Below are 17,199 nucleotides of genomic sequence, written 5' to 3'. Positions count from 1 at the left end.
CCATCTATTCTCGTCCTATTATCAATGGAGCTACACTAGTGGGAGACACTGAGAAGAATGGTAATTAGACAAGGATCTGTGTTTGTGCCTCCCTTAGCAAGACTAAGTCCTTGAAGACTAACAAAGGGGAGACATAAGTGAAATTGACATTAAAATAGCAATATGAGAATATATAATAGACGCACCGTAAAATAAAAGGAAGAGGAAGTTCAATAGATACATTTGGACTAAAAAATTTAGAAAATAGGTTTGGTTGGTTCTGAAGCTCACTACTTTGGTTTCTTAATTATTTTTTTACTTACAATGGAAAATTCTTTTACAGTGACAATGTAAACATAAAAGTGACACACACACACAGTTGAGGCTGGGGCTTTCAGAAGAGTCTAAAGAAGTTAGGCAACTAAATCCCATTAAAATTCAATGCTAGCTGGGCATCTAACTGCTCTGAAAGTCTCAGCCTAAGTCCATAAATTGTTAGGCAAAGCCTTGTCTTAAGCAAGCTTCTTGGCACCTTGTTTATTTCTTAAGCACAAACACGTTACCTTGTTTGAGGTCTTTAAAATTGGCACTTCGTTTTCCGAGTTAATTTTGGCCTCCATTTCCTCCCAGGTCCTTTCGCTGTTCTGAAACACAATTCTGAAGCACACAAGATTGGACCTTTTACAAAATATCCACCCAAAATATATCCTTTACATTTGTTTACAGTGTACAATTGACACAAAACATAGCAACAAAAGGGGTTCTGTAGATTAGTGATGAGATAAAAGGCATTTCATCTCCACTTTGAATCTAGCTCACAAGCAACCAAAAGTCATTCCCCACCTGCTGCCTGTTCTAAGGCCTAGGAGCTGACAATCTTGTTCCAAGAGGGCATCACCACAAATACCATCACAAACCGCATATGCGCTGGAATGGCGGGGGGGGGGGGGGGGGGGGGGGGGGGGGAAGAGGGTCCATGGACTGAACGCAATGGAGAATGAGTTCCCCTTCTTCTCATAGGCGAGACTCCTCCAGCAAAGGCTAAGATGCATCAGGAAGGCAATATAGAATAGGCATGTACTCCGAGTTGCCATCATTTATTTGGGCACTGTCCTCCATAACAAAGTTAGTTGTGCCATGTACAGTGAACTTTACATTTTTATGCAAACATACTGACATTGCGCTACAAAGCTGGGTCAAGGCTTCAGTTATCTAGCGACAGACTATGCTACAGGACAAGCCTATGAAACGGAGGTGGGAAGTAAAAACCTTTTTCTAATTTTGCAGTCTGTGCTCTTCCCCTTCTGTGTACCGGCAACTACAGTTTCCAGGGATGACAATCCAGTACCTTTCATGAGTAATAAATTAATCATGCCCTTCCTCGGAATAACTCAAAGGGCAAGAGAACATTCCAGGTCAGAGCTAAAAGCTTACTTCATTTTTTCAGCCAGGTTTTCTGTATTTTCACGGATCGCATGGGATAACTGAGACACTGGGTTCAACATCAGGTTGTCAAAGATGACCTAAAATGTAACAGATCAGATCGTATTGAAAATGTGCCCTCATAGCTACCATTTTTATATTATACTGGTTGAATCAAAATAGTTTATTTCTTCAACTGGAGATGGTAGCATTTCAGTTGAGACTTCCTGAATCTGGATGATGTTTAAAACTCAACAGGATTTTCAGAAGTGACTAGCGGTTGTGGGTGCTGAATTTGACGAACCTTTCAAAAAAGGCCCAATTTTCAGAGAGTGCTGAAAACAAGGCCTCTCTAAGAAGTTTCATATTGGGCACCCAAAAAGTGAGGCACTGGAGTTCTTTGAATTCCCTCAGCGAGCTAGCTAGTTAGGAAGTACCGACACATGGGTTGCAACTAACATTATTATATACAAGCTTATAAAGTACAGGAGAAAAAAACCTGCCTCCTCTCGGTTTCTTGCCCTCGTTTTTCTCGAGAGATCCTCTTCTCTATTGTCGTTCATATTTTGATCAAAATCCTTGATTCCCGTTGACCCAGGAGGCACCTTCTGGTAGTTCAGACTTGCTTCTGGAATGTGCTGCACCAACTTAAAAATAATAAGCAATGAGTCAGTCGCAATTAACTGTGTTACAGATTAAAAAAAAAAAACAACAAGGTGGGCAAATGGGCCCATTTCCAAAGGTACTACAGATTTCGAGGCAAGCCCAAGAAGAGTGCTCCACAGTTCAGGTTCTACTCAAGCAGGAATGGGTTCTGAAACAAATCATTTGGGCCCCAATCCTGCAAATATTTATATATGGGGGCTGTCCCATGAAACTCAATGTAACCACTCATGTGCATGTTTGAAACACTGGTACCACAGCAAGTACTTACAAACTAAATCCCTGCCTAATATGAATTCAGGGTTCAATTCAAAAGAAAAGGGATTGTTTCCAGATAAGACTTGCTCACACATATGCATTTTATGTTTTCATTTATCAAAGTCTGAAAAATTAATGCAATCTTAAAGTGACATTAAAATTAAGCAAAACCAATCTCTATTAATACATGGAAAAGATGAAAAAGCAATTAAAACATGTAAATAATATTGGAAAGAATAAACACAATAAGCAAGACAACTAATCTGTTAGGTTAAAATTGATAACACTCATTTGACAAAACATTAGGAGGATGTAAGGAAAACAACAACATTAAAGAGACAGAAATACAAAACAATGGGATGAAAAGTGCACCTGAGATGGATATGCCGGCCGTAAAGATGTACGAGCAATCTGTGTTAAAACAGAAACAAACGAGATAAAGAGATCAATGCTGCTCACATGACTCAGACTGTAGTTATCAAAGGAAGCACACATACAAGATAAACCATAATGGGTGGCATTCCAAAAAAAGCGCATTCCAGGGAACAATAATTAAAAACACCAAGATACTTCCATGGGAAATTCCCAAACATGGACATGCATAGTGGCATCTCGAGAATTTGTTCACACACCAATTCCTCAGAGATGATTTGTGGCAATTCCATGATGACATTGAAAAGAAACGAACTGCAGTAATATGGACTATCTTTAATGAAATCAGACAAGATGTGCAACAGAGACTGTGGAACTGTTAAGAGAGTGCAGTGGGCTTTTGCTGGATAGCACACAACTCTCATAAGCAAAATGAAGAGAAACTGGGGATCCTGGGGGTAAGGTTTGTATACTCAAGATCGCGCAACAGAGCATGAGTAAAAACAGTCAGAAAGCAAGAGACACTGGGTTACATACACACATCCAAAATGTTCAATCACGGTGGATTATATCCACAATTCTGCCCTCTATTGTTCATTTTTTAAAATGTCTTTCAGAACTTTGGAAATGCTTTTAGTGCATTATGCTGGGAGTGGTGGTGGAAGATTCACTAAAAATCAATGGTAACAAATGAGACATTCCTACCCTGGTGTATATCCAATATTTAGGGACTTATAACCTGTGAAATACTGTCTCATGATAAACTGGCTTATACTCATTCACAGTTCTATCATGTGCCCAAGTCATACCAACGGGCATTCCTAATACCTTGCACACACCATAACAATACCGAAGGAGACTTAAAAGTTTTTCACACGTCATGAGCCTTTTTTTTTTTTTTCCAAAACACAGACCTAAATTTTCAAAAGTGACTAGTGATTCACCAGGCCCCGCTGGAGACACCTTAAACTGGCCTGATTTTCAGAGGGTGGGTGAATACTTTAGAAGATGTCTCAGGTTGGGCATCCAGTAACCGAGGAACTCAAAATCACAAGTCACTTTTGAAAGTGCAAGCCATGTAGTTTGTACTCTTTGCTGTAAACTCACAGTAGTGCGCGAGTCAGCCTTTTGGGGAACTGTACAATCCATACACAACACGGGGGCCACTGAAATCCTCACTAAATGTGCACCTGGAAACTTGAAAAACATCCTGGTTTAGATCCAAGCCAATCCTGTACCGGTAAGGACAAAATATCAGGAGTAAAGCACAAAAACTCAGTTTTATGGCCCCATTTTTATCTTCTAAAAGATAGCTAATTTTAAATTTTTAATCGAGTGCGGTAATAAAAGACATTAAAAAATCAATTTGTTTAGGGCACCAAACTGTTTTGCCAAGTATGAGTCCAGAGTGAATATTTATGGTCATTGTTATAAACCCCTGAAAAGAGCAACATAGGCTGAAAACACAGACGTTGAATTACAGTGAGGTACTTCTAGCTGGGGCCATCTGAATACTACTTTGTATTGTAAAATATTTTTTTCCTTTACCAGACTCCGGATTAGTCCCCACTGACCAAGCTTTAAAAACATCACAGAAGTTGCTACTACTCTTCCTACTGTGCCTGGGGGATCTAGTACAAATTGAGCCCCTGAATTCTTCCCTTCTTAGAAAAGAAATGGATATGCAGCAATGGAAAACCCGGGCACTAGATTAGTGGGGTACAATGTTTTATAGACACACCCTTAGTATAAGCCAGACAGGTCATGTGCAACATACTGCTTTGCTTATTCACAAGAGTGCTCTACCTGTGTCCACTGACCACTTATCAAACAGCCTTCTCTGGCACCTAGTATAATCACAGTAGTTTGCTTATCAAACAGTGTCAGCTCCCCGACTCGGTGCCCGCACATACACATATTTAATAGTGTCAGCATTAGCCTTCCCGCACCATCAGGGGCACAAGGCAAAAGTCTAATGGAGCCAATCATCCCTATCCTGGGCTTGTTTTTCTAGATCTTCTGTATTCAGATGCAATAATGACACTTTGGCCATTATTGTGCGATGGAGTGGGCCTCTAGGTAGACTCCCCATCTCTTGCCTTTGGGTTGCCAAAGAAATGCTCATTTGGGTAGCCTATTATCAGACATCCTTAAAAGTAAGTCCCATCTCTTCTTCCATACTCCTTGCATTGTTGTAGGTAACTGTGCCCATTCTAGGATCTCTTCATTACTTCTTCTATAAGTCCGATTTACTTGGAATATTCTGCACAGACACCTGCACTGAAAGCAGTTCAATTTGTGTTGAATGGCCTTTTATTTTCCCAAAGCTCTGTTTCATCTAGGAGGACACTTAGGACATTTAATATAAAGCTGTTTAATAAACGCTCACTGATTAACATTACTTGGCATCCCTCTCATGATCTTTGAACGTCTCTTGTCTTCTCTGCATTAATCTACAAAAATCATTTAAGCATGGAGTTAGCATATAACGTCACGTTAATGCCTCTGTCTCTGTAGGCACATTGCTATTGATTTTAATCCAATGTCATACAGATTTTATGCACTTTTATCAAATCCCATATCAGTGCATATTTAGTGCCATTAATAACACGGTACAAGGATGTGAAGCTCAGCATCTCAAGCCATTCATCATTAAGGGCTTGACCTAACTCTCAGTGAAGTCATTAGAAAATCTCAAGGACTTAGCCTATTTCCCACTCTTGTTAACACCAGTATGTCTCCACCAGTGTTAGTTATGTTAGGCACCCTAATACAAATGGTCCACCAGCTGCTGAGCATTGTACCATCTAACTGTGTCTGGAGCAAATCTAATCAACATGATTCTTAAAACGGTGTCAGCCATTACTGGCCACACACACTGGAACTAACAGAGCTGGATGAAAGGTGGGAACATGAAAGATGAGGATAAGGGCTGTCGATTAATTACAATTAACTCACGTGATTAACTCAAAAAAATTAATCGTGATTAATTGCACTGTTAAACAATTGAATACCAATTGAAATGTATTAAATATTTTTGCATGTTTTTCTACATTTTCAAATATATTGATTTCTATGACAACACAGAATACAAAGTGTACAGTGCTCACTTTATATTATTTTTATTGCAAATATTTGCACTGTAAAAACGATAAACAAAAGAAATAGTATTTTTCAATTCACCTCATACAAGTACTGTAGTGCAATCTCTTTATCGTGGAAGCGTAACTTACGAATGTAGATTTTTTTTGTTACATAACTGCACTCAAAAACAAAATAATGTAAAACTTTAAAGCCTACAAGTCCACCTAGTCCTGCTTCTTGTTCAGCCAATTTCTAAGACAAACAAGCTTGTTTACATTTATGGGAGATAATACTGCCTGCTTCTTATTTACAATGTCACCAGAAAGTGAGAACAGGCATTTGCATAGCACTTTTGTAGCCGACGGTGCAAGGTATTTACGTGCCAGACATGCTAAACATTTGTATACCCCTTCATGCTTTGGCCACCATTCCAGAGGACATGCTTCCATGCTGCTGATGCTCCTTAAAAAAATAATGCCTTAGTTAAATTTGTGACTGTACTCCTTGGGGGGAGAATTGTATGTCTCCTGTTCTGTTTTTCCTGCATTCTGCTATATATTTCCTGTTATAGCAGTCTCGGATGATGACCCAGCACATGTTCATTTTAAGAAGTTTCACAGCAGATTTGACAAAACGCAAAGAAGGTACCAATGTGAGATTTCTAAAAATAGCTACAGCATCGACCCAAGGTTTAAGAATCTGAAGTGCCGTCCAAAATCTGAGAGGGACAAGGTGTGGAGCATGCTTTCAGAAGTCTTAAAAGAGCAACACTCCGATGTGGAAACTACAGAACCTGAACCACCAAAAAAGAAAATTAACCGTCTGCTGGTGGCATCTGACTCAGTTGATGAAAATGAACATGCGTCGGTCCGCTCTGATTTGAATAGTTATCGAGCAGAACCTGTCATCAGCATGGACACATGTCCTCTGGAATGGTGGTTGAAGAATAAAAGGACACATGAATCTTTAGCACATCTGGCACAAAAATATCTTGCGACACCGGCTACAACAGTGCCATGCGAACACCTGTTCTCACTTTCAGGTGACATTGTAAACAAGAAGCGGGCAGCATTATCTCCTGCAAATTGTAACCAAACTCGTTTGTCTGAGTGATTGGTTGAACAAGGAGTAGGACTGAGTGGACTTGTAGGCTCTAAAGTTTCACTTTGTTTTATTTTTGAATGCAGTTATTTTTTGTACATAATTCTACATTTGTAAGTTCAACTTTCATGATAAAGAGATTGCACTACTGTACTTTTATTAGGTGAAGTGAAAAATACTATGTCTTTTGTTTTTTACAATGCAGGTATTTGTAATAGAAAATAAATATAAAGCGTGCACTGTACACTTTGTATTCCGTGTTGTAATTGAAATCAACATATTTGAAATTGTAGAAAACATCCAATACTCTATTATTGTTTAACAGCGCGATTAATCACGCAGTTAATTTTTTTAATTGCTTGACAGCCCTAGTGGGGATATATCCAAAACTCAAGACTTGGTATTAATGGGGGATTAAACTATCCAGACATCTACTGGAAAAGCAAAACATAAAATGTCTAGTAAGATCTTGGAATGTAATTGGGACAACTTCTGGTTTCAGAAGGAAGTAACCAGGGAGACAGACATTTTAGCCCTGATTCTGACCAACAGGGAGGAATTGGTTGCAAATGTGAAGAATGAAGGCAATCTCGGTGAAAGATTGATAGATTTAATGATTCTAAGGAAAGGAAGTAGTAAGAGCTTCAGAATAAGGACAACAGACTTCAAAAAAGCAGACTTCAACAAACTCAAAGAACTGGTAGGTAAGGTCCCATAGGAAGAAAATCTAAAGGAAACAGAGCTTAAAAGAGCTGGCAGTTTCTCAAAGAGACAATATTAAAAGTACAACAGCAAACTATCCTGATACGAAAGAAAGATAGGAAGAATAGGAAGAGGCCAAGATGGCTCTTCAATGACCTGAAAATCGAGCAGGAATCCTACAAAAAGGCAAAACAAGGACAAATTGCTAAGGAAGAGTACAAAAAACAGCACAGGGATGTAGGGACAAAATCAGAAACGTTAACGCACAAAATGAGTTTCATCTAGCAAGGGACATTAAGGGCACTAAGAAGAGGTTCTAGAAATACATGAACAGCAAGAGAAAGACGAAGGAAAGTGTAGGTCAAGGGCGGAGAACCTGTGGCTCTGGAGCCACATGCGGCTCTTCAGAAGTTAATATGCGCGGTTCCTTGTATAGGCACCAACTCCGGGACTGGAGCTAAAGGTGCCAACTTTCCAATGGACCAGGGGCTATTCACTGCTCAATCCCTGGCTCTGCCATAGGCCCTTCCCCTACTCAAGCCCTTCCCACCCCCTCCACATAGCCTGCCATGCCCTCGCTCCTCCCCCTCCTTCCCAGAGTCTGCTGCACGCCACGAAACAGCTGATCGGGTGGTGCAGGGAGGGAGAGGGAGGCACTGATCGGTGGGGCTGCCGGCGGGCGGGAGGCGCTGGGAGCGGGGAGAGCTGATGGGGGGCTGCTGACGTATTACTGTGGCTCTTTGGCAATGTACATTGGAAAACTCTGGCTCCTTCTCAGGCTCAGGTTGGCCACCCCTGGTGTAGGTCCTCTACTTAATGGGGAAGGTGAACTAAAATCAGAAGACATCAAGAAGACTGAGGTGTTTAATTCCCTTTGTACTTCAGTCTTCATTAAAAAGGATAGTTGGGATCCTTTGCTTAATATAATTAATATTAACAAGGGGGAAGAAACAGAAGCCAGAACAAGGAAAGAACAGAATAAAGAATTTTTAGGTAAGTTAGGCTATGTCTACACTTATGACAGCTTGTAGAGTTTAGGCAACACACGTGTAGCTACATGCAATGAAAGGCTTCAGCACAGGCTCCAGCTCCTCGTCAAAGAAAGGCTCTAGTGTGGGGAGGCAGTGGGGAAAGGCTCTGGCAGCTGTAAGGGGAAGGCTCAGGCAGCAGGACACCACACTGCTAAAAATACAAGTACAGACATGGAGACATAGTTGGTCATGTAGAGAGCCATGTAGGGTATGTACCCTGGGGTTCAGGCATGCAGGGCACTCTGCTTTACTCACCTAAGCCACATCCCACCATCCACACTGCTATTTACACCCATGCTGGCTCATGTTCAGTGTCTGGACTCTAAACCCTGCCATAAGTGTAGATGTAGCGTAAGATGTAGTCAAGTCATCAGGGCCTGACAAAATTCATCCCAAGGGACTTAAGGAAGTAGCTGAAGCAATCTCGGACCCATGAGCAATTATCTTTGAGAACTCATGTCAGACGGATGACGTCCCAGAGAACTGGAGAAGGGAAGACGTAGTACCTATCTTTAAAAAGGGGAACAATGATGACCGGGGAGTTATAGCCTAACTTGGATACCCGGAAAGGAACAAATGATTAAACAATCAGTATGTTAGCATCAAGAGAATAATAATGTGATAAGTAATAGACAACATGGATTCGTCAAGAACAAATCATGCCAAACCAACTTCATTTCCTTCTTTGACAGGGTTATTGTCCTAGTGAATAGGGAGGAAGTAAAATATGTGATATATCTTGATTTTAGTGAGGCTTTTGACATAGTACCACATGACTTTCTCATAAGCAAACTACAGAAATCTGGTCTAGATTAAATTAGCATGAGGTAAATGCATAATTGTTTGAAAGATGTACGCAAAGGGTAGTTAGCAATGGTCCACTGTCAGACAGGGAGGACATATCTAGTAGAGTCCTGCGGGTGTCTGTCCTGGATTCGGTGGCATTCGATATTTTCATTAGTAACTTGGATAGTGGAGTGGAGAGTAGGATTATAAAATCTGTGGATACCACTAAACTGGGAGGGGTTGCTAGCGCTTTGGAGGGCAGGATTAGAATTCAAAACAACCTTGACAAATTGGAGAACTGGTCTGAAATCAACAAGATGAAATTCAATAAAGACAAGTGTAAAGTATTATACTTAGGAAGGAAAAATCCAGTGAACAACTATAAAATGGGGAATAGCTTGCTAGGTAGTCGTACTGCAGAAAAGAATCTGGGGGTTATAGCGGATCACAAATTAAGTATAACGGTAAATCAACAATGTGATGCAGTTGGGAAAATGGCTAATTTCATTCTGGGATGGATTAACCGGAGTGTCACTTTCTGCTCAGCACTGGTAAGGCCTCAGCTGAAGTACTGTGGCCAGTTTTGGGTGCCATGCTTTAGGACAGATGTGGACAAAGTGAAGAGAGCCCAGAGGAGAGCAACAAAAAAGACGAAAGTTTAAGAAACCTGACCTCTGAGGAAAGGTTAAAAAAACTGGGTTTGTTCAGTCCTGAGAAAAAGAAGTTTTGGGGGGGATGGGGACACACACACACTGAAGAAGAGTCTTCAAATAGGTAAGGGCTGTTTTAAATGAGGACAGCAATCAATTGTTCTCCATGTCCCCTGAAGGTAGGACAAGAGGTAATCAGGTTTATCTGCAGCAAGGGCGATTTAGGTTTGACATTAAGAAAAACTTTCTAACTATAAAGATAATTAAGCCCTAGAAAAGGCTTTCAAGGGAGGTTGTGGAATCCCCATCATTGGGATTTGTAACAACAGGTTAGATAAATACCCGTCAGGGATGGTCTAGGTTTACTCAGTCCTGCGTTAGCACAGGGGGTGGGACTAGATGACCTCTTGAGGTCCCTTCCAGCCCTACCTTTTTATGATTCTGTTTTGCGAAATATTTTGTCCTCTTTTTCATTGGGAAATTTTTCAGCCTGCTCTGCTCACACTGTTGTTGACAGTGATGCAGATTAAATGGCGTTAGCAACAGTGGGATGTTTCGGAAAAGATTTGTAGTGTAGTCAAGGCTCCAGAGTTTGACACTCCGTCTTCTTCCAATCACTTCTTATGGCCTCCTGGACCCCTAAAACCTTCTAACTGAACTCACAGTACAGTCCCAAAACCATGACTAAAAACCTTGAGTCTAAGAAGACATCTGCTAAGCGCAGTCATTCAGACACTTTGCTTCTAGGTCAGTGGTCCTCAAACTTTTCCGGGTCATGCCCCCCCTTACGCCCTATCTGCAGGGCCGTGGCTCCTGGGGAGGTCGGGGAGATGCGGACAAGGGTAAGCGTGCTGAGGCTGGGGCCACAGCTGGGGGCAGGTCTGGGGCCGGGAAGGGAGCCAAGTCTGGGAGTGGGGCCGGGGCCAGGTGCGGAGCCATGGCTGGGCCACGGTCGTGCACCAAGGCTGGGGGCGGGGCCAGGGCCACAAGTAGGGGAAGGGCCAGAACAGAGCTGGGAGCAGAGCAGGGTGGATGGTGCTCCCTCCCCGCAGACCCTGCCATGCCCGCACTGAATGTCCCTCTGTGCCTCCCGATAGGGGTGCACCCCACAGTTTGGGGATATAAGAACATAAGAATGGCCCTACTGTGTCAGGCCAAACGTCCATCTAGCCCAGTATCCTGTCTTACGACAGTGGCCAGGGCCAGGTGCCCCAGAGGGAATGAACAGAACAGGTAATCATCAAGCGGCAAAGAATCCTGTGGCACCTTATAGATTAACAGACGTATTGGAGCATAAGCTTCCGTGGGTGAATACCCACTTGGTCGGATGCATGCTTATGCTCCAATACGGCTGTTAGTCTATAAGGTGCCACAGGACTCTTTGCCGCTTTTACAGATCCAGACTAACACGGCTACCCCTCTGATAGGTAATCATCAAATGATCCATCCCCTGACGCTCATTCCCAGCTTCTGGCAAACAAAGAGGCTACGGACACCATTCCTGCCCATCCTGGCTAATAGCCATTGATGGACCTATCCCTCATGAATTTATCTCGGGTTTTTTTTGAGCCCTGTTATGGTCCTGGCCTTCACAACATCCTCTGGCAAGGAGTTCCACAGGTTGTGCGTTGTGTGAAGAAATACTTCCTTTTATTTCTTTTAAACCTGCTGCCTATTAATTTCATTTGGTGACCCCTACTTCTTGTGTTATGAGAACAACACTTCCTTATCTACTTTCTCTACACCAGTCATGATTTTATAGACCTCAATCATATCTCCCCTTAGCCGTCTCTTTTTTTATTTTATTAATCTTTCCTCATACGGAAGCCGTTCCATACCTCTAATCATATTTGTTGTCTTTTTCTGAACCTTTTCTAATTCCAATATATCCTTTTTGAGATAGGGCAACCACATCTGCACACAGTATTCAAGATGTGGGCGTACCATGGATTTATATAGAGGCAACATGATATTTTCTGTCCTATTATCTATCCCTTTCTAAATTATTCCCAACATTCTGTTTGCTTTTTTGATTGTCGCTGCACATTGAGTGGATGTTTTCAGAGAACTATCCACAATGACCCCAAGATCTCTTTCTTGAGTGGTAACAACTAATTTAGACCCCATCATTTTATATGTATAGTTGAGATTATGTTTTCTAAAGTGCATTACTTTGCATTTATCAACATTAAATTTCATCTGCCATTTTGTTGCCCAGTCACCCAGTTTTGTGAGACCATTTTGTAGCTCTTCGCAGTCTGCGTGGGTCTTAACTATCTTGAGTAATTTTGTATCATATGCAAATTTTGCCACCTCACTGTTTACCTCTTTTTCCAGATCTTTTATGAATATGTTGAATAGGACTGGTCCCAGAACAGGCCTCTGGGGGACATCACTATTTACCTCTCTCCATTCTGAAAACTGACCATTTATACCTACCCGTTGTTTCCTATCTTTTAACCAAAAAGAAAAGGAGTACTTGTGGCACCTTAGAGACTAACCAGTTTATTTGAGCATGAGCTTTCGTGAGCTACAGCCGATGAAGTGAGCTGTAGCTCATGAAACCTCATGCTCAAATAAACTGGTTAGTCTCTAAGGTGCCACAAGTACTCCTTTTCTTTTTGCGAATACAGACTAACACGGCTGTTACTCTGAAACCTATCTTTTAACTGTTACCAATCCATGAAAGCACCTTCCCTCTTATCCCATGGCAGCTTACTTTGCTTCAGAGCCTTTGGTGAAAATCTAAGTATACTATATCCACTGGATCCCCTTGGTCCATATGCTTGTTGACCCCCTCAAAGAATTCTAGTAGATTGGTGAGGCATGATTTCCCTTTACTAAAACCATGCTGACTCTTCCGCAACAAATGATGTTCATCTATATGTCTGACAATATTGTTCTTTATTATAGTTTCAACCAGTTTGCCCACTACTGAAGTCAGGTTTACACACCTGTAATTGCCAGGATCACCTCTGGAGCTCTTTTTAAAAATTGGCGTCACATTAGCTATCCTCCAGTCATCTGGTACACAAGTTGATTTAAATGATAGGTTACACACTACAATTAACAGTTCTGCAATTTCACATTTGAGTTCCTTCAGAACTCTTGGGTGAATGCCATCTGGTCCTGGTGTCTTATTGCTGTTTAATTTATCAATTTGTTCCAAAACCTCCTCTAATGATACCTCAATCTGGGACAGTTCCTCAGATCTGTCACCCAAAAAGAATGGCTCAGGTTTGGGAATCTGCCTCACATCCTCAGCCATGAAGACTGATGCAAAGAATTCATTTAGTTTCTCCGCAATGGCCTTATCGTCCTTGAGTGCTCCTTTAGCACTTCGATCGTCCAGTGGCCCAACTGGTTGTTTAGGAGGATTCCTGCTTCTGATGTACTTAAAAAAAAATCTGCTATTACTTTTTGAGTCTTTGGCTAACTGTTCCTCAGATTCTTTTTTGGCCTTCCTAGTTGTATTTTTACACTTTATTTGCAAGTGTTTATGCTCCTTTCTATTTTCCTCACTAGGATTTAACTTCCGCTTTTTAAAGGATGTCTTTTTGCCTCTCACTGCCTCTTTTACTTTGTTGTTTAGCCACGGTGGCTCTTTTTTGGTTCTCTTACTATGTTTTTTTAATTTGGGGTATACATTTAAGTTGAGCCTCTATTATGGTGTCTTTAAAAAGTATCCACCAGCTTGCAGATATTTCACTTTTGGCGCTCTACCCTTTAATTCCTGTTTAATTAACCTCCTCATTTTTGTGTAGTTCCTCTTTCTGAAATTAAATGCTACAGTGTTGGACCACTGAGGTGTTTTTCCTACAACAGAAATATTAAATTTAATTATATTATGGTCACTATTACCAAGCAGTCCAGCTATATTCACCTCTTGGACCAGATCCTGTGCTCCACTTAGGCCTAAATCAAGAATTGCCTCTCCTCTCGTGGGTTCCAGGACCAGCTGTGCCAAGAAACAGTCATTTAAGGTGTCAAGAAACTTTATCTCTGCATCCCATCCTGAGGTGACATGTTCCCAGTCAATATGGGGATAACTGAAATCCCCCATTATTATTATTATTACTGGGTTTTTTATTTTAATAGCTTCTCTAATCTCCCTAAGCATTTCACAGTCACTATCACCATCCTGGTCAGGTGGTCGGTAATATATCCCTACCGTTATATTCTTATTAGTAGAGCATGGAAGAGTTTGATTCAGTTACGATTTTTACTTTATTTGATTCTATGCTTTCTTTCACATATAATGCCACTCCCAGCACGATCTATTCTGTCCTTCCAATATATTTTGTACCCTGGTATTACTGTATTCCATTGATTATCCTCATTCCACCAAGTTTCTGTGATGCCTATTATATCAACATCCTCATTTAATACAAGGCACTCTAGTTCATCCATTTTATTATTTAGACTTCCAGCATTAGTATATAAGCACTTTAAAAACTTGTCTCCTTTTAAGCTGTCTCCCATTAGATGATGTAATTGAATGGGACTCTTATTTATTTGACTGTTTCTGATCAGACCCTGCCTGCATTTTATCATTTTCCATCCTCTCATCCTCACTAGGACATAAAGATTCTCTATTAATAGATCCTTCCCTAAGGGATGTCCGAACCAGGTGCTCCTCTGCCAGCTTTCCCCCAGCCCTTAGTTTAAAAACTGCTCTACGACCTTTTTAATGTTAAAGTGCCAGCAATCTGGTTCCATTGTGGGTTAGGTGGAGCCCATCCTTCCTGTATAGGCTCCCCCTTTCCGAAAAGTTTTCCCAGTTCCTAAGAAATCTAAATCCCTCTTCCCTACACCATCGTCTCATCCACACATTGAGACTCTGCAGTTCTGAATGTCTAACTGGTCCTGCGCGTGGAACTGGGAGCATCTCAGAGAATGCTACCATGGAGGTCCTGGACTTTAATCTCTTACCTAGCAGCCTAAATTTGGCCTCCAGGATCTCTCTCCTATCCTTCCCTATGTCATTGGTACCTACATGTACCACGACCACTGGCTCCTCCCCAGCACTACACATAAGTCTCTCTAGACGTCTCGAGAGATCCGCAACCTTCGCCCCAGTCAGGCAAGTCACCATGTGGTTCTCTTAGTCATCGCAAACCCAGCTATCTATGTTTCTAATGATCAAATTGCCCATTACTAATACCTGTCTCTTTCTAATAGCTAGAGTTCCCTTCCCCAGAGAGGTATCCTCAGTGTGAGAGGATACCACAACATCTGGACGGAGAGTCCCAACTATGGGATTGTTTCCGTCTGCTCCAGTTAGATGCTCTCCTTCCCTGGGACTTTCATCCTCCTCAACAGCACAGAGGCTGTCAGACCGGGGGTGGGACCATTCTACTGTGTCCCAGAAAGTCTCATCTATGTACCTCTCTGTCTCCCTCGGCTCCTCCAGTTCGGCTACTGTGGTCTCCAAAGCCTGTACACAGTCTCTAAGGGCCAGGGGCTCCTTGCACCAAATGCACACATACACCACCTACCCATAGGGCAGGTAATCATACATGCTGCATTGGGTGCAATAAACTGGGTAGCCCCCACCCTGTTGCTGGACTTCTGCCTGCATTCTCTTTTTACTCCTGCAGCTGGTTCCTTTGTTGCTGTTTTGTTCATATCAAGGGGGTGTTTTTGGCTTTTAAGTTTAAAGAATGTTGAGTTCTAGCCCCTGCTCACACTCCCCCTGCAAACTCCCTCACAAAACTCCTCTGGTCGCTTAGGAGAAGGCTTTTTAAAGCCCTAGTCTCCCTGAGTAGCCCTGCCCCCTGGTTAAGGGTTGATGGTACTAAAAGGCTTAGGGATCACAGCCTCATTAAGAAGCTCTCAGCCTTGCCTAGCAGGCCGCTGGGCTCAGCGCACACACGGTCAGCACACGGTCCCCCAAACAAACAAACAAACAAACAAAACAGAGTACATGGTATATTTCAGTCAAGCAGCAAGCACACCACAAACACAGATACACACACTACAGACAACAAACTTACCCCAAAGGTCATGTAATCGCTCCTCCTTCACCTGGAGAACTCCCTCGCAAAACTCCCCTGTTAGCCGCTCCTGTTCGCTAGCTCCTCTGATCGCTTAGGAGCGGGCTTTTTAAAGCCCTGGTCTCCCTGAGTAGCCCCGCCCCCTCGTTAAAGGTTGATGGGTGCCAAAAGGCTTAGGGATCACAGCCTTGTTAAGAAGCTCTCAGCCTTGCCTAGCAAGCCGCTAGGCTCAGCACACACACAGTAAACGGTCCCCCAAACAAACATTTCACCCATGTCCCTCGTATTTCACCTAGATAGGAAGCAGTCTTCTACAGCAGGGAACTTATCTTTCTTGCATGTCTACAAAGTACCACATTCCCAGTGGCACTATATAAATAGAAATAAGTAAGTTTCTCTGTGATTTCTGTTAACAGGCATTAAAAAAAGTCACTGGAAGCTGGGAAGTAAAGGGTAAATTTGTTATCTAGCTGCTCAAAATAGCAGTTTTGAAGGTGTGGCACTCGGATTCAAGGAAAACAATAAAAGAAACTTTACCATCTCACCGCCTGAAGCTATTGTAAATCAACTGTACTTTGCACAATAGAAACACAAGCCCAGTCTGCAGTAGGAAAATACCATTTTCTGACAGGGGTGCAGGTGAACTTGGTTTAACCACAAGTGGAAAGCAGGATAAACTATGTTCAGTATTATTTCAGGAACTCTGTTAAAACTCCATTCTGAGGCTCCAGGAATAAAAACAATGGGTCCCCCTATTGGGGCCTTTAGGTCATAGAATATCAGGGTTGGAAGGGACCTCAGGAGGTCATCTAGTCCAACCCCCTGCTCAAAGCAGCACCAATCCCCAACTAAATCATCCAATTTTTTTTTTTTCCTTTTTGCCCCGATCCTTAAATGGCCCCCTCAAGGACTGAACTCACAACCCTGGGTTTAGCAGGCCAATGCTCAAACCACTGAGCTATCCCTCCCCTCTGCCTAACCTAACCTAACTCAAATAATACATAAAGATCATTAACTTTTCCCATGTCTTTGGATCTATTTTATAGTATGCACAAAATCATATAATTGTACAGCAGGTGGAGACTCATAAACATGTTATATCAAAGGCCCTGTGAGTTACTTCACTTGGAGAGGGCAGGAGAAGCCAATCTGAAG

At 42.0% G+C, this 17,199-nt stretch overlaps 1 protein-coding gene across 3 annotated transcripts in view; it reads right to left on the bottom strand.

The window, feature by feature from the left end:
* The window catches only part of CEP170B (centrosomal protein 170B), a 99,010-nt gene that overhangs the window by 5,589 nt on the left and 76,222 nt on the right, over positions 1 to 17,199 (bottom strand). For 2 of the 3 annotated variants that reach the window (XM_037901066.2, XM_043550233.1), the window contains exons 15-18: positions 2,695 to 2,733; positions 1,905 to 2,048; positions 1,414 to 1,502; positions 543 to 636 (exon numbers count right to left, since the gene is read on the bottom strand). In XM_037901066.2, the coding sequence (XP_037756994.1) occupies positions 543 to 636; positions 1,414 to 1,502; positions 1,905 to 2,048; positions 2,695 to 2,733 (366 nt within the window). The remainder of the gene's footprint in view (positions 1 to 542; positions 637 to 1,413; positions 1,503 to 1,904; positions 2,049 to 2,694; positions 2,734 to 17,199) is intronic. The other variant, XM_037901067.2, reaches the window with a different exon arrangement.

This window comes from Chelonia mydas, chromosome 6, assembly GCF_015237465.2.
Source record: "Chelonia mydas isolate rCheMyd1 chromosome 6, rCheMyd1.pri.v2, whole genome shotgun sequence".
Classification (NCBI taxonomy): domain Eukaryota; kingdom Metazoa; phylum Chordata; order Testudines; family Cheloniidae; genus Chelonia; species Chelonia mydas.
This window is presented reverse-complemented; position numbering and strand designations above follow the sequence as displayed.